Here is a 23,213-nt window from a genome sequence, read left to right on the forward strand (position 1 = left end):
CTCATATGGCTTTCATAGAATGCCTGTGTCAACATGTCATCATCACAAAATAACAAAACACACCCTTTCTGTGATATTCAGGGGTAGCCCGTTTTTCACACAAACAAACAAACAAACAAACAAAAAAGCCAAAGCCAAAGCCAAAAAAAAAGCCAAAAAAAAGAATACAAAAGTGTATACAATAGAAAGAGAAGGCGCCATGGTTAAAAAGGCAATTGCAAACTTGGATTAACTGCATCATGAGTCTTGTCAATCTTTTCCCCATCTCAGTACTTCACTGAGCCAGATTAAGTGCTGCCTCTTCTTTATAGCCTTTATAGTCAGTGAACTAACCAGGGGTAAACTGTCAGCCTTCTGACTGTCCTCAGGTCCGCATGTGCAAAAGGTTAGAGGAGGGAGAAAAGCTAACCCTGTACCGGGTTGCCAATCCAGGCAGCTGGTAAACAATACAGGCAAACCTTCCACAACTTCACTGGCTGGGTTTTGGTTGTTGGTCCCCTTCAGAGCCAGCGTTTACTGAACCTAGTAAAAGCAAGTGGGCTTGTGTTACTAGATTCCATTAAATTGAGTAGAATATTAAATAAATCACAAAGTATGTATTATATTTACATTCAAAAAAAAGATTTGCTGACCTGAGCTTCCAGTTGGTTGAGTATCTTTTGGTTGAGGAATGTTTGTCTGAGTTTGTTGCTGCTGCCTGAACAGTAAACACAGTGGACTTATATCAAAATCCATGCAATACTTTCTCGGTATACTTTGAAAAGAAGGTGCGATATGCAGTTGTCATTGCAGGAGTGTTTTAGTTAAACTTACCGATCGAAGTAGGCTTGTCTTCTCTTCCTCAGTTCCTCAGCTGTAAGTGTCTCATTCTGGCCTTCTCTCTGTTCTCTTGCAGCACTTCCTGCTGCCTGGCTCCCTGATTTTACATTTCCCACTCCACACTCTGAAGACTTGTTGCTCATAACTGCTCCTGTAATATGGAAAAATAGATATCCATACTGCATATGCATGCATATTACTTAAAGCAATGTTAGTGCTAATCAGAATTTTTTATAGATAAAAATTAACTATCACTATAGAAATTTTACTTTACAGTGCTATTTTGTAGTCTCTTTTCTTGTAAACTACAATTACAACAATACAACATTTTTTAAACTTTTAGATGACCTATACTGTACCTTGCATACTGAGCTGTATGGCCCTGCGAAGATCAGCTTCTTCATCTTCCACATCTATGTCCTGTCTACTGAGTGCTAAAGCTCTCTTCAGTTCTTCATCTTCATCCACAACTTCATCCTCCACACCAAAGGCCATCTCTGATTGGCCCAGAGCAACTGACCTGCTGCTGTTAGAGAACAACTAAATCAGTTGTCAAAGGTAAGTCACAAGTTTCTTTTAAGCAGTACAAAACAAAATGTATGTGACTCCTTCATGAGCATCTCCTGGGTCCTCCATATCACACAGGCTACACATACATACCCTGAACTAGTCTGGGCCTCCTCTTCTCCAATCAGTCTGGGCCGCTGCTGCTGCTGGACCCTCATGATTCCAAGAATCTGCTCTGCTTCGCACTCGGGAAGGTTTCCTCGGATCACAAATATGGAATACCCTGCACAAATAAATTGCTGTAATCTTTTCTGTAGTGCAACATCTAAACAAGTGAATGAAAGTTGTTTTTTTCAATACCTTCTTGTTGTAACTGTGCAAGGAAAAGGGCTAGATAGGTGTCTGATATCAATTCTGGTCCAGTCAAAAGGGAATTCAAGTTAAACCACTGGAATGAAAATAGAATGAAAAACTTTAGTAAAGGAAGCTGCATTAATATCATTCATGAAAACATGTACCTCGTACCTGTTGTCCAAGTTTGCGTATAGTGAACCAGTGCTCCTTGTAGTTGCAAATGAAGGCTTTTTCATTTCTGAAACATTGAAGTCAAAATCAACTTAAAATGTACATACAAATTTGCTGTTACATAATATAATCCTAACTGAGAGCTTTACATTGGATTTATCATCAGGCTCTGGTACTCGCGGCTGTTGAAGAGGATTAGCTCCAAGCCCCACACTCGAAGAGCATTGCTAATTACCTACGAAAACCCAAAAAACAATCATAAAACAAAAAAAACAAAACAAAATGTAACTTACTTATTAAAAGAAATACGTTCTTATAAAGAGTGAATTTTTAAAACTCACTTGTATGGAAAAGAACCCACTGTCGTCCATGTTTCCTGATGGTTGCTATAAACATAGATTGAGTACAATAAGAAAAATGACGTAACTGTGCATAACATCCATAGATATGCTGATGAGGTATTTATTTTCCGCTCTGTCTCTAATCACCTGTAAGAAGGTCCTGTACTCCTCGCTGGCCATACCTCCCTCTGCCATCCTCATTCTCTCCTCTTCATCGAGCTGATGAGCAATTGAGGATAGATCCACAGGAGTGAAATACTCTCCTTGTAGCAGGTTGTTAAGACAGTGCTGGGCGCAAAGGGAGCCCTCTTGCTGCAAATTAAGAATCGGTATTGTTAAATGGTTTTGTTACTCACCCGGCAGTATGATTTTAAGGGGTCCGCAACAACTTTGGTAGCTTTATGAAGGTGAAATAATCGATTTCATAATTTGTTCTCGCATCAGTAACTGGAACCAACACAGAGCTAGCTAAACTACGTAAACAACAAACACAACTGATCTTATTGGTCCTCTGTAACAAAAGATTGCTATATTAAGTTAATCCTTTTGCTAAAAATGAGAAAAATAACACGACTGCGGAAGTAAAGACGCCTTCTGCGTTGATTCTACGAGCTGAATGGAAACTTTTCAACATCTCATATTAGCAAGTGAGTTAGCATTTTAGCTGTCTGGACAACAATACTGCTAAACATTACCCCATATATCGTAACAGCTACATAATCCTGGTAAACAAAGTGCAGTCACGAGTCCAGAACATTCCCGAATAAAGACGACCAACAGTGTGGCCATGAATACTTTGAGATATATATTTTTAACTTACTTTCTCGTGAAATATGGAATCCATGTTCAGCTTTCTGTCAAACGTTCAACTCTGACCTCCAGCCCCGCCGTGTACGGAGCAATCTCGACCGGCGCCGTCTAGTGGCTGGGCTCATACAGCACCAGCATCGGCGAAAGGTTCTGGTCGTAAGAACAGTCTCCTAGCGACACCTCCTCCTTTACGGCAAATGGAATATGGCGGAGAGTGAGGAAAACCTAGACGGACTAGAGCTCAGCAAGGTATGATTTTTTTTTAAGTTGGCTAATATAACTGACAGTAGTGACCGAAGGGCTCGGACAGAACAGTGAAGTGTAGTGTGTTAATTCCTCTGAGCAATACGATTCGAACACGCAGTGAAAGGCTATCATACTTCCCAAGCTAGCACTTGCGGCTAGCTGTAGGCTAGCTGCCTAACTACCGTCAATAATGCAATGGTTAAGTGCAATATTTTTATTGCCCTGCGTCAGTGGTTCGATAGACTTGGCTGAGTAGACACCAACGACAGAGAAAACACGGCATGTGTCTTCCTCCGTCTGCTGCATCCTGTGATATCTTGGTAGTCGCTTTTGTCCATGAGTTGCCATGAGTTTACACACTTTGCAGCATCAACGCCCTGGCTGTCTTCAAACCTCGGGCTCTTGCTGCATTACGTCTATCATTAACATCGGCCATGTCGGTCAGTGTGAAAGAGAAACTGGGCTCAGCAGCAGCGATGGATTTGTTTCAGAAATGTTGTCTATCCAGTCTTATTATATCAACTCCAACAAATATGAAAACAATGTGATGCCTTGTGCAGTCTGAGTAACTACATTAAGAGTGTAGTACTGCAAAAGCACTGCACGCACCAGTACCATTGAATAATCATACTGAAGAACAGCTCACCAGATTACCGATGTCATATCCTTGTTTCTGTTGGTAAATAGGCTGTAGTCAACAGGATTTATGAAGGGCTTATCTATATCTATTTATCTATATCTAAATATGTATAAAGAGATCTCTTTTACACATTTGTAATTTAAATGATAATTTTACCTGGATGAATAAAAGATAAATAAAAGTTAATTGTAAAAAACTCGTTGCACTTTATTCCTTGTGACAGGAATATACTTTCTGACTCAGAATGACTTCATATAATTCATGAGATTTGTTTGACAGACTAAAGGCCAGCAAATCTTTTACAGCAGTTTAAATACCGGAAGGCATTTTTTGGCAGAATCCTTTCTGTCAATACATTATATGATATTCTGACGAAACTATTACAGTGCCCAGAAGAATGAATGTTATTGTTATATGGTTATAGAAAATCAGAGAAAGATTATGCCTATAAATTTAGATTATTCTATGCTTTATCAGTTTTTTTCCTTGTGTCAAAATAAATTTAGAATAATAAAGTGTAGGAAGGTGTAGTGAGTCAGTAACCATGAAAAGAGCAATATAATTGTGTACAGAATTATGTGTTTTATTAATATCAGTGTTTTTATTTATTTTTTCAGTTTTTAGCTTGAGTCTTTGTATGTATGTTGAAAAAAATCAATCTGTCCCCTATGAATGTTTGTTCTTGTGTAGTTGACAAGTAGTAGGCAAACAATCACATCACTGGAAGCACACAGCAGGAAAGCAATGCAAATAAAAAAGTAGAAGCAGTATGTTTAATGTCAATTTCAATATAATTTCAATATAAAGCTTATTTTAAATGCCTAAATGGTTGCACTCCCTGACTGCTGAATTACTTTTAAAACGAAAACTTGAGCTTTTGCTTTCACTGTCAACTGTAAAAAGAAGAAAAATTTGAGACTATTTTTCCACATATATATAAAAAAGTTTAAGAAAGCTGACCAATTGACATCTCGCGTTAGTCCATTCATTTTAAATGAAGTCATCTGTCTGATATGGAAATTTGCACATTTCCAGTCTATTCCATCCTTCTGAAGTCTGGAATGATTAGTTAAACCACTGTAAATAATTCCTCTCAGGAACAGTTATGTTTAGTCCACTTCAGTTTGTCTTCAGAGTAATGATAATGCAACTGCTGTTGACAAACGGAAATATAATTCTACCCTTCATGTGAATTAAACAAACCGTTTTATCTCATGTGCAACTCGAACGGCTCCTCGTGGCGCTCTCCTGTTTGCATACGGTCTACTTTATGATTGGGCTGAAGGCCAAGCAGAAGAACAGATTAATCACACAGCACAAGGTTATTTATACTATGCTGTTTATTTAGATTTGTAGGCTAATGTAGAGTCTACAGTTGCATTACAAATCGAGGACTGAAAAAATTAGTCATCAATTACTAAATATGGATTAATCTAGATCTAACCTTTTTTTTTATTTTTTATTTTTATCGGCACTTAACATGGTGTGCACTTCTGCCTTCATGAAGAAGTCAGGATCCTCAGAAGAAAGATTTGTTTTTTTGGGCATAATGCATTACTAAAAGGAAACATTTATCTGCACATCGTTACTATGGCGAGTTCATGCAGATTTGTGTTAGAAGGTAGAAAGCAAGGATGTAAAGCTCTTCTCTTTTGTCTCACAGGAATGGCAGGAGGCAGCAGACAGCAGAGCAGCACTGCTCTCCTACTTGAAGGAGCAGGTGCCTCAGATCTTCTGCCTAAAAGACTCCAGCCCTCAGGAAGAGGAGGAGCTCATGCAGAGCCGTCTCCTGCACCCTCTGGAGTGTTTCCTTTTTGGAGAGGATCCTCAAGAGGGTTTGGAAAAGCTCAAGGAGGGGAGTACCTCGTCCCACCTCTGTGGACGTGTGTTTAAAGAGGGCGAAACGGTCTACTCCTGCAGGTCTGAACAGCTCTTCTAAATCCCTGTAATTACTAAGTTTCTACAGGAAAGCTGTGGTAAAATATTCAATTTTATGGGGTCTGAATTAAAATAGGCACTATAGATGTTTAAATCAAAGTAAATGACTAAAAGCGAGAACACTTGGCAAGCAGCTTAGTTTATATCAAACTCATTTTACATTTTGGGTCACATAGAACTTTCTTTGATCTGAAATGGACCGGACCAAATAAAGACCCCCTTTTTATTGGTATAAAGAAGTTTAATTACACATTTAATCCCCAGATTATCATTATCATTAGTAAAAGCTATAAAACGAAGTTGTCCAGTGGGCCGGATTGGTTTGTTTGCCTGGCCGATTTTGGCCCCTGTGCCTTACAGTGGGGCAAAAAAGTATTTAGTCAGCCACCGATTGTGCAAGTTCCCCCACTTAAAATGATGACAGAGGTCAGTAATTTGCACCAGAGGTACACTTCAACTGTGAGAGACAGAATGTGAAAAAAAAATCCATGAATCCACATGGTAGGATTTGTAAAGAATTTATTCGTAAATTAGGGTGGAAAATAAGTATTTGGTCACCTCAAACGAGGAAAATCTCTGGCTCTCACAGACCTGTAATGTCTTCTGTAAGAAGCTTTTCTGTCCCCCACTCGTTACCTGTATGAATGGCACCTGTTTGAACTCATCATCTGTATAAAAGACACCTGTCCACAGCCTCAAACAGTCAGACTCCAAACGCCGCCATGGCCAAGACCAAAGAGCTTTCGAAGGACACCAGGAAAAGTATTGTAGACCTGCACCAGACTGGGAAGAGTGAATCTACAATAGGCAAGCAGCTTGGTGTGAAAAAATCAACTGTGGGAGCAATCATCAGAAAATGGAAGACATACAAGACCACTGATAATCTCCCTCGATCTGGGGCTCCACGCAAGATCTCATCCCGTGGGGTCAAAATGATCATGAGAACGGTGAGCAAAGATCCCAGAACCACACGGGGGGACCTGGTGAATGACCTGCAGAGAGCTGGGACCAAAGTAACAAAGGTCACCATCAGTAACACACTACAACGGCAGGGAATCAAATCCCGCAGTGCCAGACGTGTTCCGCTGCTGAAGCCAGTGCATGTCCAGGCCCGTCTGAAGTTTGCCAGAGAGCACATGGATGATACAGCAGAGGATTGGGAGAATGTCATGTGGTCAGATGAAACCAAAGTAGAACTTTTTGGTATAAACTCAACTCGTCTTGTTTGGAGGAAGAAGAATACTGAGTTGCATCCCAAGAACACCATACCTACTGTGAAGCATGGGGGTGGAAACATCATGCTATGGGGCTGTTTTTCTGCCAAGGGGACAGGACGACTGATCCGTGTTAAGGACAGAATGAATGGGGCCATGTATCGTGAGATTTTGAGCCAAAACCTCCTTCCATCAGTGAGAACTTTGAAGATGAAACGAGGCTGGGTCTTCCAACATGACAATGATCCAAAACACACCGCCCGGGCAACAAAGGAGTGGCTCCGTAAGAAGCATTTGAAAGTCCTGGAGTGGCCTAGCCAGTCTCCAGACCTCAACCCCATAGAAAATCTGTGGCGGGAGTTGAAAGTCCGTGTTGCTCGGCGACAGCCCCAAAACATCACTGCTCTCGAGAAGATCTGCATGGAGGAATGGGCCAAAATACCAGCTACTGTGTGTGCAAACCTGGTAAAGACCTATAGTAAACGTTTGACCTCTGTTATTGCCAACAAAGGTTATGTTACAAAGTATTGAGTTGTATTTTTGTTATTGACCAAATACTTATTTTCCACCCTGATTTACGAATAAATTCTTTACAAATCCTACCATGTGGATTCATGGATTTTTTTTCCACATTCTGTCTCTCACAGTTGAAGTGTACCTCTGGTGCAAATTACTGACCTCTGTCATCATTTTAAGTGGGGGAACTTGCACAATCGGTGGCTGACTAAATACTTTTTTGCCCCACTGTATGTTTGACACACCTGACCTAGAGTATAGCACTCTTTAGTGTTAGACTTTTGTTTTTCTGCCAAGTAAAAAAATACATGTCTTCCACTTCTTGCAGGGATTGTGCGATAGATCCCACTTGTGTCCTGTGCATGGACTGCTTCCAGGATAGTGTTCACAAAAGCCATCGCTACAAGGTTGGTGTTAGTATAAATGTTTATATTTTTAATGGATTCCAGCAGTTTTTAGTGGACGGTGTCTGTACCAACCTTTGAATGAATGGAAGTCACTCATCCCTGGAGTTCTAATCTGTAACAGGACTCCCTCCCCCTTTTCTTACTACTGTTTCCATGCTTTGTCATTGTCAGTCACCACTCTTAAGTGATTCACTTCTCTGCACAGTGTGCACAGTGTGCAATCCTATTTCTATCTATACCCTTTCTAAATTATAGGATATCGTCTTTGATCTTTGTCATATATGTTGGAACCTCAGTGTTGCATAACTAAAGGACATGTTTAAAGAAATTGCAATTGCGTGTGTCTGTTAATCACATGCACTCATCACTGATATGCTTTTTTTTTCCAGATGCATGCATCATCAGGCGGGGGGTTCTGTGATTGTGGAGATGTAGAAGCCTGGAAGATTGGCCCTTATTGCTCCAAACATGACCCAGGGGCAGCCAATGCCATGGTAACGGTGAGTTGCGTAATACAGCAGAAAGAAGGAAGTGGAGGAGGGGTGGGTGTACTTGTCCCATTCTGTGTCAGTGACCCCAGAATGCTTATTTTCCCATCTTAGTGCTGGTTGCTGCTCTCTTGGTGGTAGGTTTGACTCTGTGAATTAAAAAGAAAAAAAAGTTACCGGGAAAATCATCTAAAATATAAATTTAAGAGATGTTAAATTGAAACTAGTGGAAAACAGCAGTGGGTGAGTCTAGTTAAGAGCAGCCTTTAATTCTGCACAACTGTTTGGAGATTTATTCAGTTCACAGCGTCTCCTACAAAAGGCTGCTGATTTTGCTGGCAGCTGTTGTTTGTCAGGCCTTTCTTTGCTGATCACAGCGTTTGTGCTTACCGTCATGCTCAGGGGCTTTGAGTAGACATACTGTTTGACAGCACTGCGCTTTTTCTTTCTTCCGTAAACAGCAGGTGCTTCTCCTCGCAGAAACGCGCATCCCTGGCCTCGATCTGGCTGGGTGCTTTGTGCTCTTTACATCAGATCTGAACCTGTGCTCAACAAATCACATTACCATAGCAGCACATCTGCTTTGGACATGAAAACCTTGTGTTCTTTTCCATCCAGATCTCTTGTTGGTTAGATTACAGTAGATTCTAGTGTTTGCTCTCACACAGTGATGTAACGTCAAGATAAACTCACTGTATTGTTTGTTTGGTTAGCGTATTAGACATTGGACATTTGGAGGAAATGCTGTGCTGCTATGTGAAATGTTTGTCCTCAGGGGATTTGATATTAATGTTACCAGACCAGCTGCTTGCTTGGCTTTAATTAAGACAAATATTTAGACCATACCCAGTAAGACACAGGAAATGAGGAATTAATAATGGTTATTCCATGTCATGTTCACTTTTGTTTGTGTGAAGTTATTGTTTGTTTTTGTTCTCTGCCACTGTCAGTGTTGACCTGTAAAATGATGCATTTTTACTATAGTTACACATCTCTGCAATGTGCCAAATTTTTCTAATTGTTTAAATTAAGATGTGAATTTTTGAATCCTCCGTTATGCTTTTTCATTTTGGGTAGGATGATTGCGTGCTGGACCTGGAGTTATACGGACGTGCCGAGAAGCTGTTCCGGATATTGCTGCACTATGTCACAGATTTTTTGGTGTGGGAGGAGAACTTTCAGCTGCCAGCTGAACTTCAGCCTCGGTACAACCTGTCAAGTTTCCAAAATATAATCTGAACTTCAAAGACTCTGCTTAAGTTTGACAGAGTATTTCTTCATCCATACAGGATTAAAGACAATACATATTACTGTGTTCTCTACAACGATGAGCATCACTCGTACGACCATGTGATCTACACTCTGCAGCGGTCGGTTAACTGTGATCTAGCTGAAGCACAGACACACACAACGCTCATTGATAAAGAGGTATTTCTTTAGGTTGTTTACCTGAAAGGTTTAATTTAAATGACTGTGAATTTAAATGGAGGCACTTGATATAATTATTGTCAACTGTTGGACGCAGGGTCGGCGGGCAGTAAAGAGAGGAAGCCTTACCTCCTGCCAGCAAGCGCAAGAACGTATCAGGGTAAACACGATCCCACTGCTAAGCTTGGGAATATGTTATCGCTTTTCAGTTTTGCATTTCATAAATATTTTCTCTGTTGTTTTGCAGGCAAACTCAGTGCAAATTTCCCAGCAGCCACTGCGTGTGGAGATCCTTCACTCAGTAGTAATGGCTCATCAAACTTTTGCTCTGCACCTCGGCTCCTGGTTGCAGAAAATAATAAGTTACTCAGGTAATCTACATCACACAAACTTGTTAGCGTTACTTTTTAAATGTGTCTTTTTAGTCAGAATATGTACACCCGACGCCTGATTTATGCCTTGGTGGGAAATCTACGCTGTAACGTACATACACCTCCCAAGAACCTGCAACTCTTACGATTGTCCTGTTCAGCACAGTCAATTCCTCCAGTGCATTTCCAGCTACTTTTGTGCTGCGTTTTTTGAATTCATCAGTGAGAGAATAGCAATCATCTCCTCAGTTTAAGGGTAAATAGTCATAGCATCAGATATAATAATCATAGCATCATATATAAGGTTTCACAAATGTAACCACCTTCCTGGAATTAGAATGCTGAAATGATCAGAATGGACGATCAGAGTTAGGGAATGTACAGAGAAGTGGAAAAACTAGAACACTGACCACAACAAAGAGCGGGGACCCAGGAGGAAAAACATCCCAGCATTTAATTTTTATTTATTTATTTCTATTTGCTGGCTCTGTACATAAAACACCGGGACATGACTACACAGTAATTAACATGCATTGTACCAGGACAAGCATAAATGTCGGCAACAGTGGAGACCACTCACGTACATTATGTCCTAGATCTGCAAAGATTGCTCGCAGATGTCTAAATAGGTCTTTTTCAACATGGCCATTTTGGCTTGTCATAGCAGGGTAACACACAAGTGTCACAGATAAATTAATTACAGTCTGTTTACTGTGTCACAGCCAGTGCAGTGGGTGCACATGAAAAACACACGTGGCCTGGCCAGTTTAACGGGAACAGGGCCATGATTCATGTTATCAGAAACAGCTGTGTTTACCCTGTGCTGACACATGAAAACTGCCTGTTGTACATGTACAGCTGTATGACTGGTAATCTGTTTTGTGCAGTGGGTTTCAGGCAAGCCTTCTGTCAGGTGGCGCTACAGCCAGACGTGGACAGAGATCGACCTTGCCTCATTAGCAGACTCATGTTGCATGATGCCAGGATGTTCAAAGGTAAGCAGGCCTCAGCCCACACTAATTAATGGACTTTAGGAGGTGTTCTTATTAAAAAAAGAAAAAATATTAAACAGGTTATTCATCAACAATGCCTTTTAAGTGTTATGCCACTGTATTTGTTGTGCTGTCATATATTCCATTCAAGCTCCTGCAGCCTCTCACACTTACCAGTCACTTACAGATGATGCTATTTATGGTTTAATTTGCAGACAGTAGTGTAGAGCTTGAGCCTGAGCCTCACTATGATTCTGTTGAACACATTTTTTTTCTTATTTCCTCCAGGAGCTCGCAAGATAGTGCACGAGCTGATTTTCTGCAGCATGCTAATGGATACTGAATGCAAGAGGCTTTTTGCGATTGAGTTTACAAAGGTAAGTAAAACATTTTAAAATGTAAACTGTTTTGCATTTTTTTTCCCATTCCACTAATATGTTCCTCATCATTGTCTCTTCAGCACTATAAGCAGCTGCAGAAGGACTTCATCAATGATGACCATGAGAGGAATATATCCATCACAGCTCTGTCTGTTCAGATCTTCACTGTTCCCACACTAGTGAGTGTTGTTTCAATGCCAGAAGTCATATGATACTGCATGTAAATATAGTACACATCCTTTTTAAACACACCAATTAAATATTCACGTTTCCGGTGAAAAAAAAAAAAGTGAACCTTTAGTAACCTTTGTTTAGCCTTTGTTTAGCAGGAATGATTTCAAGGATTAACACTGGCAAACATCAATATGTGTGTGATATATGCTGAAAATGGCTCTCTGCAGGTTGTTCTAAAGTATCTGTTTTCATTCAGTTTCATTTATATAGCGCCAAATCAAACAACAGGCATCTCAAGCACCTTTATATTGTACTGTTCAGACCCAACAATGTTACAGAGAAACCCCAACAGTCAGACAACTCGTGATGGTTCAGTGTGAGGGGAGGAAGAGAGAAAGAAGAGGGAGATGGGTTAGAGACACACAAATTGGATTTAGGTCTGGCTCTAAATCCAAATTGTGGTCGACTTATCAGATGTAACCACAGTAGTCCCTACTCTAGCCATTAAATCAGATATGAATCTCCTGTTCCAACACATCCCAAAGATTGAGGTCTGGAGACTGAGGAGGCCATTTAAGTTTGGTGAAGTTGGACAAATCAGTTTGATATGTGCCCTTACATGCACTTTTCCATTTCTGTATCTTGTCATAGTGGTTTAAGTGTTGGATGCCATGTATGTATGTGTAATTAAAATATTGAACAGTATGTGTTGTAACCCTTAACCTATATTCCATGCTTTCTTTTACATTTGTGTTCTTCCAATAGGCCAGACAGCTGATCGAAGAGTGCAATGTGATTAAGGTGATAGTTGATACCGTCATGGAACTGCTTCGCGAACATCTAGATGATAACAATCGCTTCGTCTTCCTGGGCTACAACTCAGACAAGTTTTCACGCATCCAAGTCATCTTCCACGACCTCAGGTGATTAAAGAAGGCAACACCTTGTTCTTTATACCTTGCTGTTTATGGCCTTTTATGTAAGATGTCACTAATCTTTGCCACACAGGTATATTCTGATCAGTAAACCCTCAATATGGACCGAAGAGCTTCGGGGGCAGTTCTTGAAGGGGTTCAGAGTCTTTCTTGGTCTTCTTAAATGCATGCAGGTACAAATGGTCCTCACACTGTGTCATTTTGTAAATATATGCAATGTCTGTCTTTAAATATGTATCATGTAATATTGGTAGTGTTACATTACTTTAAGACAACTAGACACTCTGGATATTTAATGAATCCTTCGCTTTCTACACCAGGGTATGGAGGAGGTGAAGCGACAGCTTGGCCAACACATTGCTGTGGAGCCAGAATGGGAAGCTGGCTTTACTTTGCAGATTCAGCTCCGCCATATTCTTGCTATGTTTCAGGACTGGTGTTCCTCTGATGTGAGTTTTCTTGAAGCATAACTGTGATATCTTTAAATTTTTAATCTGCTTATGTGGAGGAGAGCGAACGTTGTACTCACTTATTGCCTTTGTCTTCCCTCTTAGGATGAGATTTTGCTGCTTGCATTTAAGGAGTGCCACACAGTTCTGAAGCAGTGCAATAACCAGCCCTTCCACAGGGACGCCACTGATTACTATATGTGCAAACACATCCTCCATGCCCGTCCATATAAAGTCTCACGGGAGCCTGTCAGCATACATCTGCCCATCTCCAGACTATTGGCTGGTAGGAGAAGTAGTATTTAAGACTTGCAGTGATTTTTTTTTTTGTATGCTGTGGACTTACTCATGTGTACATTGTGATTCATAGGCTTGTATGTACTCCTGTGTGGAACTGGCGCAATTGAGCGCCTGGAAAATCCTGTAAGTGACATGAGAAAATGTGATGATTTGTAGTCTTAGTGACAGCTGATAGGTGAGGTACTGCTGCTCCTCATGCGTTGTTTGTTAGAGATCGAAGTCTTTCTGTCATTACAGGCAACCTATGATTTCACAGAGCTGGCAGAGCATCCTCTGCGCTGCTTTGTGCTGGCTGCACAGGTCTCGGCTGAAATGTGGCGGAGAAATGGGCTTTCGCTGGTGAGCCAGGTACACTAGAGCCTTTGGACGCACAGTGCTTTTTTATTTTCTGTTGTCTTTCTTCTCCACCTAATAAATACTTTCACATAAACAGGTGTACTACTACCAGGATGTAAAGTGCAGGGACGAGATGTACGATAAGGATATAGTCATGCTTCAGGTTGGTGTCAGTCGGGCATTAACACTTCTTTAATGCCAGTTTTTAATGTTTTAAATGCAAACGGCGTGATGATGTCATACGTCCCTCATCATTTCTATTACAGATAGCTGCTTCCAAAATGGACCCCAACCACTTCCTCATTCTGGTCTTGTTGAGATTTGAGCTCTTTGATTATTTTAATAGAAGTTGTTCAAGCAAAGACCAGGCAAGCTCCACATGAATAATCATCCAGTAAAAAAACGTCGTGCCACCAAACGTGTTAATGAAACGCAGCTTCTTTTACAGGACGAGTTGACGCAGTGGAACCGTTTAACAGAAGAGATGCTCTACCTGCTGATCGCCATCATTGGTAAACTGTCAAAAGTCTCCTGATCAAATTGAGATATTTCTTAATTCAGTTAAAAAACCTAAAAAAGTATCTGAACAGTGCTGTCTCTTCAGGTGAGCGCTATGTCCCCGGGATCAGTCAGTTGACCAAAGAGGATGTGACAATGAGGGAGGTTATCCACCTGCTGTGCATTGAGCCCATGGCTCATAGTAGCCTGGTCAAAGCCCTGCCAGAGAACGTATGCTTCAAAAAGCTTCATTTCTGAATTATATGTTTCATTTTGTGGTGTTTAGTTGGGAGGATAAATGACAAAGGTGATGTTTTTTCTTTCTAGGAAAGCCATGAAACAGGCTTGGAGACAGTTATCACCAAAGTTGCCACTTTTAAGTATGTAAACCCCCAGAAAACAGATTGAGTTTTGCCTTAATAGTAAATTTCACGAGTTCGTAATCTCTGTGTTCGGTTTTTGCTTTTAGAAAACCAGGAGTGTCGGGACATGGGTTATACGAAGTGAAAAAAGAACATCTAGTAGAGTTCAACCCATTCTTCTACCATTACTCAAGATCCCAGCATAGCAAGGTAGACCAGCGCCTTCAATTAAATTGACAGTGTCTGTTGACTATATTTGGTTAATTGGTTATATTACACTTCTTTCAGGCAGAAGAGTCTCAGAAGAAAAGGAGAGCTCAGGAGGGCAATGATAAAGGTGACTGACCCTCCACTCTGTCACCAAATGTCTCTGGAGATTGGTTGGTAATTTCATCGGCTCTAATAACATTGCCCCCGCTTGTGTCTGTGCTCAGCTCTTCGTCCGCCGGTGCCCCCAGCCTTTTGTTCAGACTTTTCTTATATAGTGCAACTCCTCTGCTGTGACATAATGGTCCACATCCTGAGAAACGTCCTGCAGAGAGCTGCAGAAGACCGGCCAACACACTGGACGGAAGCCATGATCCAGAGGGTACAAATTACATTTTCCCTCCCGAGATCTACCCTATTTCTCAATACAAATGTAGCAACAAAATTAACTCCTTTATCACACAGGCGCTGCACCTGATTGGCCAGGCATTGCTAGAAGAGAAATCACAGCTTGAGGATGTCACTGCGGAGGAAGTGACCTTTGATTTCAGCCTAAAGGCTCGTTGTGAGTGGAAAAATGAGCTTTGTTGTCTCTTTGAAATCGTGTAATTACTTTTTGAGAAGTAAAATCCCTGTTCCTCTTTTTCAGTAATGGGTGCAGAACATGGCAAGTCAGTGTTCCTCTTGTTGTCCAAGATTAAGACTTTGCCTTCTCTGGAAGCGCAAAAAGACATGATTAAATGGGTTCTACAGGTAGGCTATTCACTTACTATTCATTAAAGATATTGTTACATAATGTTAAATCAGTAGTTATCATGTTTCAGGACAGGACAGTTTTATAATTTTATAACACTGTTTTTCTTCTAGATGTTTGAGGTTGTCAAGTGCCTTAGAGAGAACTCCAGTCCAACAGTGTCCATGAGCATGGAAACAGCCAAGCCAGAAGAGGTAAACTAAAACTTAAGTGACTTAAAATATATCTTTGAGTTAAATCATTCTGACTTCTGGTTTTGTTGATCCAGAGTGCTCAGGACAAAGAAAAAGCAGAGCGGAAAAGGAAGGCAGAGGCGGCTAAGCTCCACCGACAGAAGATAATGGCCCAGATGTCAGCAATGCAAAAGAACTTTATTGAGTCAAATAAGATGCTGTATGACAACATGCCTGAAAGTGGAACACAGGGAGAAACTGTAGCGTCCACTGGGGAGTGAGTACAGCCTTTCCATAACACCTCGTAGTTGTATTTCAATGACTTAAAAGTGAGGGTTTAAATGAAATAATTTTCACCTAATGTAGTTTGATTTATTTCTCCAGCTGTGCCACGGAGCAGAGGGAGCTATGCGTAGCTGTTGGGCCTCACCGAGGGTCCACTCCGGCTGACAGGGAGGTACTGACCTGCATTCTTTGCCAGGAGGAGCAGGAGGTGATGGCTCAGGCTCCAGCCATGGGACTCGCTGCTTGTGTCCAGAGGTCCACAGTGCTGACACAGTGCAGAGGAAAGATACCAAGCAGCAGAGCAGATGGTCAGGCTCCATTCACTGATCATACTATTTTACTTTGTGAGATTCAGATTTAACTTATACGTTGTCTTGTGGTTATCACTTAAAGGGCCGGGAACATCATATCCCCTCTTTATGTCTCCGGATCTGGCTGTGGGGACCCACACTGGCAGCTGCGGACATGTCATGCATGCCACGTGTTGGCAAAAGTAAGTCACTAGGGAACAAATTTGACTAATTTTGCCTCTTAACTAAAGTTCGGTGTAACTCACGTACAGGTGTCATTTCCTCTTTTTTAACAGATACTATGAGGCAGTCCAAAATACAACCAGGAACCGGCTCCATGCTGAATTGATCATTGATCTGGAGAATGGAGAGTACTTGTGCCCCTTGTGCAAGTCTCTGTGCAATACTGTGGTACCTCTGATCCCATTAGAACCCCTCACATTTGACTAGTAAGCCCATCCTCTTACTCCCAGCCAGTCTGCAGTGCTTTGATTATCTGTGCAAATGTAAAGAAGTCATTTGCATGTTTGTTTTCTGTTTGTAGTGAAAACGCAGCGATAATTGGAGAGCATTTGACGCTGCCTCGTTGGATCCAGATCCTCTCTGCTAGGATTAAAGGACTCCAGTCAATCGCTCAGGATAATGGTAAGAATAGAACCCAGAATACAGTTATCGCACACTATACTGGTTTGTAGTGTCACACATGTAAAACTGATCCACCAATGAACAAAAGTCCACATTTCGATGTGTAACACTTGCCATATTCACATGTGAGTAAGATGTTGATATGCTCTTAGTGTGTTGATGTGAACCAGAGTAATAGGAAAAATTGGCTTTATTTGGTGAGGAGTTGAATGCTTGCAGGAAAACAGCTGCAGAAGGTGTTTTAATTTGCACACAGTCTGGATTTTACTAGAAGCCACTACGGAGTAGTCTTGGCTTGCATACGTTTTTCTTGTTATTCGTGAACCTCTAATAACACACCACACAGTGCAACCGATGATTGTTCTCTCCTGCTTTTTTTCTTGCAGACCGTAACACAGAAGGCAGTAGTAGTAATGGTAGCACTGGGCTGTGTGGCGAGGGCCAACCAGACTTTAGATCTATTCTGAGCTATGGAGTGCAAGAATCGTGAGTGCACCTCTCTCTGCCTTTATTACCTCTGCCAAGGAGGTTTTGCTTTTGGTAGCTTTTGTGTGCATGCAAGTGCGTCACTCTTTCTGTCTGTAAACACTTAGCTCAAAATGTTTGAATCAATTCTTATAAAGCTGTTAAAAATCCATTAAAATTTGGCTTCTATTCACCAGTATGACATATGACCTTTGACCTGTCCTCCAAGGTGAATAGATTGATCCATACAAATTATGTCAAGTATATGTCAAATGGGTTTGAACAGTATAAGTAACAGAAACGTGCACTTTGCACATAAAGTAAAGTTTAAAATGGTGCGCTTGTTATTTTCTTTTCTAAATTTTGTGCTGTTTGTTGTTTCTAGGAGAAAGTTTTCAGACAGCATTACAGAGATGCTGGTTGTGTGCGCCACCACAGTCCACAGGGTTGGACTGAAGACTGCGCCCAATGAGCTGTGCCCCCGTGTTTCCATTATGGCCTGGAACACATGTGCCTTCACTATTCAGGCCATAGGTACTGCATCTGTTGGCTTTTGTCACTCCTTTCCTTTGCATGTATTCATGTGCGCAGGTCTTAAAATTGCAAATCTTCACAGAAAACATACTGGAGCAGGAGGGCAAGCCGCTATTTGGGTCCTTACAGAACAGACAGGTACTCAGTAGTGAACAATTGATGTAGTTCTTTTAGTGTAGGGGGTTTCTGTGAAAGTTGTGTGAAATGCTTCTCTTTTAGCTTGCAGGCATGAAGGCCATTGTTCAGTTTTCAGCAACGCAGGGACTTAAGAGCTCTCAGGCAGTCATCCAAAGGCACTTCACTGATATGTTGGGAGGTATGTGGTCATCAGAGAAACTTCAGGCTGGTTAGACTTGTGACTGTGTAGTTTAACTGTCCTTTCTCTCTTCTCAGTCTTGTTACCAGTCATGAGCAGAAAGAACACACCTTCTCTTCTAGAGGTGGACTTGTTCCATCTTCTGGTAGGTGTCTCTGAAAGAAACTGCTCTTACATATTAGTCTGAGCAAATGCTTCATGCTAATACATTAGATTAATACAATAAATGTATTATGTTAAGTGCAATAAAAACAGATTCCAATTGAAAATGAACATGAACTCCAGAAGATGTAAGACTGTAAAGAGGAAACATGATGGTGGAGATTTTATTTTCTGTTGATTGAGAAACTATAGACAACCCTCTGAATTTTTACTAAAATTGAAGAGATTATGTCTTTAAGAAACAGGTGTGTGATGGTTTTATAACGCTTGGATGTTTTGTCAGGTTGGATTGGTGCTATCGATACCCTCGCTTTATCAAGAGGAGACTGTAGACTTACAGCCATCTGCTGTCAGCGCTGCATACAATCACCTGCATATCTTGCATTTGGTGACCATGGCTCATGTGCTGCAGATCCTCTTGTCTTCTGCAGGTACAAAATCACAGACCCCCGCCCCCAAAATAATGTGATCTAATAACACCACTGTTAGCTACCACTTAGGGAGCTAGCCAGTAGTAAGAGATAATTGGAGTGATTATGATGATTAAATAATTGGTTTGTTTGTGCAGACGTCCCTGCAGCAGGGGATGGACAGGAGACGAAGGAGGAGAGAGCAGCAGCAGAGTTGTACTCTGCAGTGTCACAACACACGGGAAGGTGAGTGTTTTTCAAACACCTGCTTAAAGCACATTAGCATGATTGTATTTTTCCATACATATTTTTTATGGACATCAAAAAAAGAAAAAACTTTGACAGCCACTAAACTTAAGCAAAAACGAATCTCCTTTCTTAATGCTAATTTATAATTTAAATGTCTGCTATTAGTCACAAAAATGCATTTGTGGCAGGTGTCAGGAGGTTTTGATGTATTGGACAGTAAGACCGTCAGAGTTGGATAACTATTTTTAACTCATAATTTGACAAGAATGGCTATTACCTGTTTATAATGGGAACAAATACTTAGTTTCAGCCTTTTTCATGGTGAATTCTCAGATATTTGACAGCTTATTTTGTGGTTTTCTCATCAGGCTCCTTCCAGATGTTTCTGGCAGCTCTTTAGTAGAAAGAGTGAAGACAGGAATTGCACCATTCTTGCGTTGTGCTGCTCTCTTTTTCAATTGCCTTACAGGAGTACCTCCTCCAGAGGAGCTTTTTAGCATTTCTGGTAGGTTTCAGTGTAGTAGTGTCAGAATTTTATTGCATTTTGGAATTCAGAAGAGGAAGTTTTGTGCATTCATGCTGACATTTTATGTCTTGTGCAGTTGATTCTCAAGAACAGATGGAGGCACTATGCAGTTACCTGGCACTACCCTCCAATGTGTTTCAGCTTTTCCACGATCACAGAGAAACTGTTAGTCCACTGCTTCAGAGGTCGGAGAAAACACTATTGCATCTTACACTAGTTCCCAGTGAAGTCAGTAGTTTTGTAACTTATTATTTCTTGTTATTTCTTAGGTGGTGTGGGAGCCCAGTTGTAACCAAAGCCCTGAAAGGCAAAATCCAGACAGTCAGGTAGACTTTGGGTCTTTTATTATTTCAACATAGATTTTAGTTTTATTGAAACCCTACAGTTGGCCAATAAACTCACTCTTTCAACAGATACCCCAGGAAAAGGAATCGATTGATTGAACTTCCTGAAGATTACAGTACTCTCCTCAATCAAGCCAGCTATTTCAAGTAAGTAAGGAGTCCTCTCATTTGACATCTTCTAGTTCTCTTCTGTCCATCCTTTCTCACTCGTCTGCATCATGTCCTCAGGTGTCCAAAATCCACCGATGATGAGAGGAAGCATCCGACTTTATGTCTCTTTTGTGGGGCTATGCTGTGCTCTCAGAGCTCCTGTTGTCTCAGTCAGCTGGAAGGGGAGGACGTGGGGGCTTGCACTGCCCACGCTGCGACCTGTGGAGCAGGAGTGGGGATGTTCCTCAGGTTAATCAGTCACACGGCACATTTTACATTAGTAGAATTGTATTTCAAGCCCAGAATTAGTTTGTCTTTTGGGTTTACTTTTTTTTTTTTCTAACTGAATCACATTTTGTTTAATGATAACAGGATAAGAGAGTGTGAAATTGTGCTGATGGCCAGTCGGACTCGAGGGAGCACGTATCCCGCTCCGTACTTGGATGATTATGGGGAGACTGATCCTCATCTTGGGTAAGAACCTATTCAGTTTATTTGTAGTATTACTTCTGTATTTTTAGACTTAAACTCTACTATATAATACAGACTGGAGGATGTACTCAAGGTCAGCTGTTTGGCTTTGTCAGACAATTTTTACAGCTTGTGCCATCTATGAAAAGGTAGATGGATGATGTTGCTCGTAGGGGCAATGTACAGCAATACTGTGGCTAATGTAATTGAAACTTTGGTGTCACTTGTAGACTTGAATGTTGAAGCTAAAACTGTTGCCATTGTAGACTACAAAAATGCATTTATTTGAGCTTTGTTGCAGATCTCAAATTCATAATTATGTGCTGATCAAAACTTGATCGCACAGTGATAGCACATTCTCACAGTAGACCCCGATGAGCAACTTGCAGTTCAAGCCCAACACCTGGGCAGCTTTAACCTATAATACTACCTTCATGCACTTTCAGATTTGCATAAGCATTAAGTTTTTTTTATGACATAAAGAAGTGGTTTACACAGCTACGAAGTATGACTACATTTTTTTTGTCATACCAGTGAAATACTGGGTTTGAGAAACCCTTGAATGCATTTGTTTCTGTGTTTTAGACGGGGTAATCCGTTGCACCTTTGCCCAGAGCGTTACAGGAAGCTAAACCAGCTGTGGCAGCAGCACTGCATCCTGGAAGAAATCGCCCGCAGCCTGGAGGTGGTCAACGTTATGTTTGCCTTTGAGTGGCAGATGTTGTGATGACTGCTCCAGCTGTGTGACCGGCCGATACCGAGCACGGCCCCTGTGCTCCCAAGACACATGCACGCACACGACACACACAAGCAATCAACCCAAACCCTTCTGTAATCAGAAAAGCCTGTTTCATCATAAATGAGTCTCCTTTGGAATCCAGAGAGAGTGGGGGGGGGCAGTCAAAATGGATAGAGGGTGATTGTTGTTGATTAATCCCAAGTCGCCTTGTTTCAGTTTGATTGTCTGCTGTGAGGATGAGTTTCTCCCAGAGTAATGTTATTTGCAAAGAAGCTCATTCAAATAAAGAAGAGCATCAGACACACACTAACACGTTTCTGTTATCACTTCATGTGTTTTTTTTCTTAATGATGCTGTGAATTTTCTGCATTCTCTCTCTTTGTGTTAGAACTTATGATTTGTGATAAGTTATAATTGTTCAAAGATGCGGTTTCCAAGCACATTCATGTGGAAAACTTTAGCCTTTTTCGGAGATCCTATCCATTTTTGCCTTTGACCCTTTATTATGTAGAATTCCTCAAATAATTAAACCTTAACCTACTGACACCTTTACTTATAAATAGACACATGTATAATGGGCAAAACGTATATAGAATAAACATCATTTTCAAGATTGCTTCAAACAGATTGAGTATTCTCAGAAAAGTATACGGGAATCTGTCTCAGTGACTTCCTCATATCCTGTCCTTAGATGCACCAGTTTTCTGAATTTCAGCCATTCTTATAGTTACATAACTCTCACATCTGTGCTTACTTACCTTCAGAATTGTGAAATTAATTATATAGAGGGAATTCAAATACAATATGATATTGCAAGATTGCTTTTAGAAAAAAAGTTTTATTAAGCTTTATTAAGCTTGTAATCAAAAATTATTGGATGACCTGTTGTGCGACACATTGTCAACCTTTATCATTTGATGTTGACTCTACATTATCTGAGTTTTAGTTGTCAATGATCAATTGCAGTGTTTTATTTAAGAGGAAAAAAATCTTTTTTTAAATCCCAGTGTATGGTTTCAGGTACTCCATTTTATTTCTGTCATTTCACTTAGCAAATGTGTGAATATATAATTTCTTCCTTTTTTGTTGTTGTGTTGTTTGACTTCATGATTTCCAGGCTGTGGAAATAAAGACACAAGACAATCTGTAGGTAGTCTGTTCCATAGCTCTGAATGGGGTTTAAAAACAACAACAGACCCAACAACAGTAGTGTCCAAGATTAGAATAAATCATTGTAAAAAGGAATGTGCTCTCGATTAAAGTTAACTGCTTTAAACGGTTATTCTGAAGTTGCACTCGAACTGTTCATTCTTTTAAGAAAAGGACAACAAAAACGTATTCTTGCTATAATAAATGACTTCCCAGTTTTGTTGTTGGAGAAAGGAAGGAAGAGCAGATCACATCAGCAAGGCTTCTTTTCAGAATTCAAAGTCCTCAAGTGGACAGTTTATTGTCAAACTTTTTGTAGCTCATCCCAGCAAAGTTTATATTTGAGCATTAAAACCTGGTGACATTGCTGAGGCACGAGAGAATCGTAGCAGTGGCTTAAATATTCTAAAAAAAAAAAAAGTAGTTAAGAATTTCTCATGGATTTCTGTCTGCTGAGCTACTTATGTGAAAACAAAGTACTGTTTAATATTCGCTATCCTTGTAACAACTTTGCTAATGCAGTTAGGCAACTCAGGGAAAAGGGCACACAAAAGATCCAATATTGGTACTACTAGTCTAAACACAAACTAGTCACTACAGATCTTTAATTGTGAAATGTAATTTGTGAGCTTTCGCTTTTCTTGCTGTAAATCAAACTTCTGAGTGGG

At 40.6% G+C, this 23,213-nt stretch overlaps 2 protein-coding genes across 4 annotated transcripts; one reads left to right on the forward strand and one right to left on the reverse strand.

The window, feature by feature from the left end:
* Window positions 1–100: 100 nt before the first annotated feature.
* atxn3 (ataxin 3) lies at window positions 101–3,128 on the reverse strand. Of its 3 annotated transcripts, none has more exons than XM_085391019.1 (11): window positions 3,013–3,128; window positions 2,340–2,504; window positions 2,193–2,237; window positions 2,001–2,086; window positions 1,852–1,918; window positions 1,687–1,774; window positions 1,480–1,609; window positions 1,179–1,342; window positions 814–970; window positions 633–697; window positions 101–522 (listed from the first exon to the last, which is right to left on the reverse strand). In XM_085391019.1, the coding sequence occupies exons 1-11, from the start codon at window positions 3,034–3,036 to the stop codon at window positions 470–472; spliced, it is 1,044 nt and encodes a 347-aa protein (XP_085247145.1). In that variant the 5' UTR covers window positions 3,037–3,128; the 3' UTR covers window positions 101–469. The 3 variants fall into 3 exon arrangements, with proteins under 3 accessions (XP_085247145.1, XP_085247144.1, XP_085247146.1); XM_085391018.1 differs by having other exon boundaries at window positions 1,179–1,345; XM_085391020.1 differs by lacking the exons at window positions 101–522; window positions 633–697 and having other exon boundaries at window positions 810–970.
* ubr1 (ubiquitin protein ligase E3 component n-recognin 1) lies at window positions 3,107–22,678 on the forward strand. Its single transcript, XM_085391006.1, has 47 exons — window positions 3,107–3,251; window positions 5,552–5,808; window positions 7,885–7,963; window positions 8,353–8,463; window positions 9,529–9,656; window positions 9,741–9,879; window positions 9,977–10,039; window positions 10,127–10,250; window positions 11,138–11,245; window positions 11,531–11,619; window positions 11,703–11,801; window positions 12,562–12,719; window positions 12,805–12,904; window positions 13,052–13,180; window positions 13,286–13,466; window positions 13,551–13,603; window positions 13,718–13,828; window positions 13,914–13,979; window positions 14,083–14,184; window positions 14,265–14,328; window positions 14,421–14,545; window positions 14,642–14,694; window positions 14,784–14,886; window positions 14,965–15,013; window positions 15,111–15,265; window positions 15,349–15,448; window positions 15,533–15,636; window positions 15,751–15,831; window positions 15,906–16,087; window positions 16,195–16,403; window positions 16,489–16,588; window positions 16,682–16,834; window positions 16,930–17,030; window positions 17,417–17,516; window positions 17,881–18,029; window positions 18,112–18,167; window positions 18,249–18,345; window positions 18,423–18,490; window positions 18,791–18,938; window positions 19,076–19,163; window positions 19,535–19,671; window positions 19,769–19,877; window positions 19,962–20,018; window positions 20,106–20,183; window positions 20,265–20,435; window positions 20,559–20,660; window positions 21,243–22,678. Exons 1-47 carry the CDS (start codon window positions 3,207–3,209, stop codon window positions 21,382–21,384), a joined length of 5,223 nt encoding a protein of 1,740 aa, XP_085247132.1. The 5' UTR covers window positions 3,107–3,206; the 3' UTR covers window positions 21,385–22,678.
* The last annotated feature ends 535 nt before the right edge of the window (window positions 22,679–23,213 follow it).

The sequence above is a fragment of the Rhamphochromis longiceps genome, linkage group LG19, assembly GCF_057381845.1.
Source record: "Rhamphochromis longiceps isolate RC_006_pf linkage group LG19, R_longiceps_female_GT1.1, whole genome shotgun sequence".
NCBI lineage: Eukaryota > Metazoa > Chordata > Actinopteri > Cichliformes > Cichlidae > Rhamphochromis > Rhamphochromis longiceps.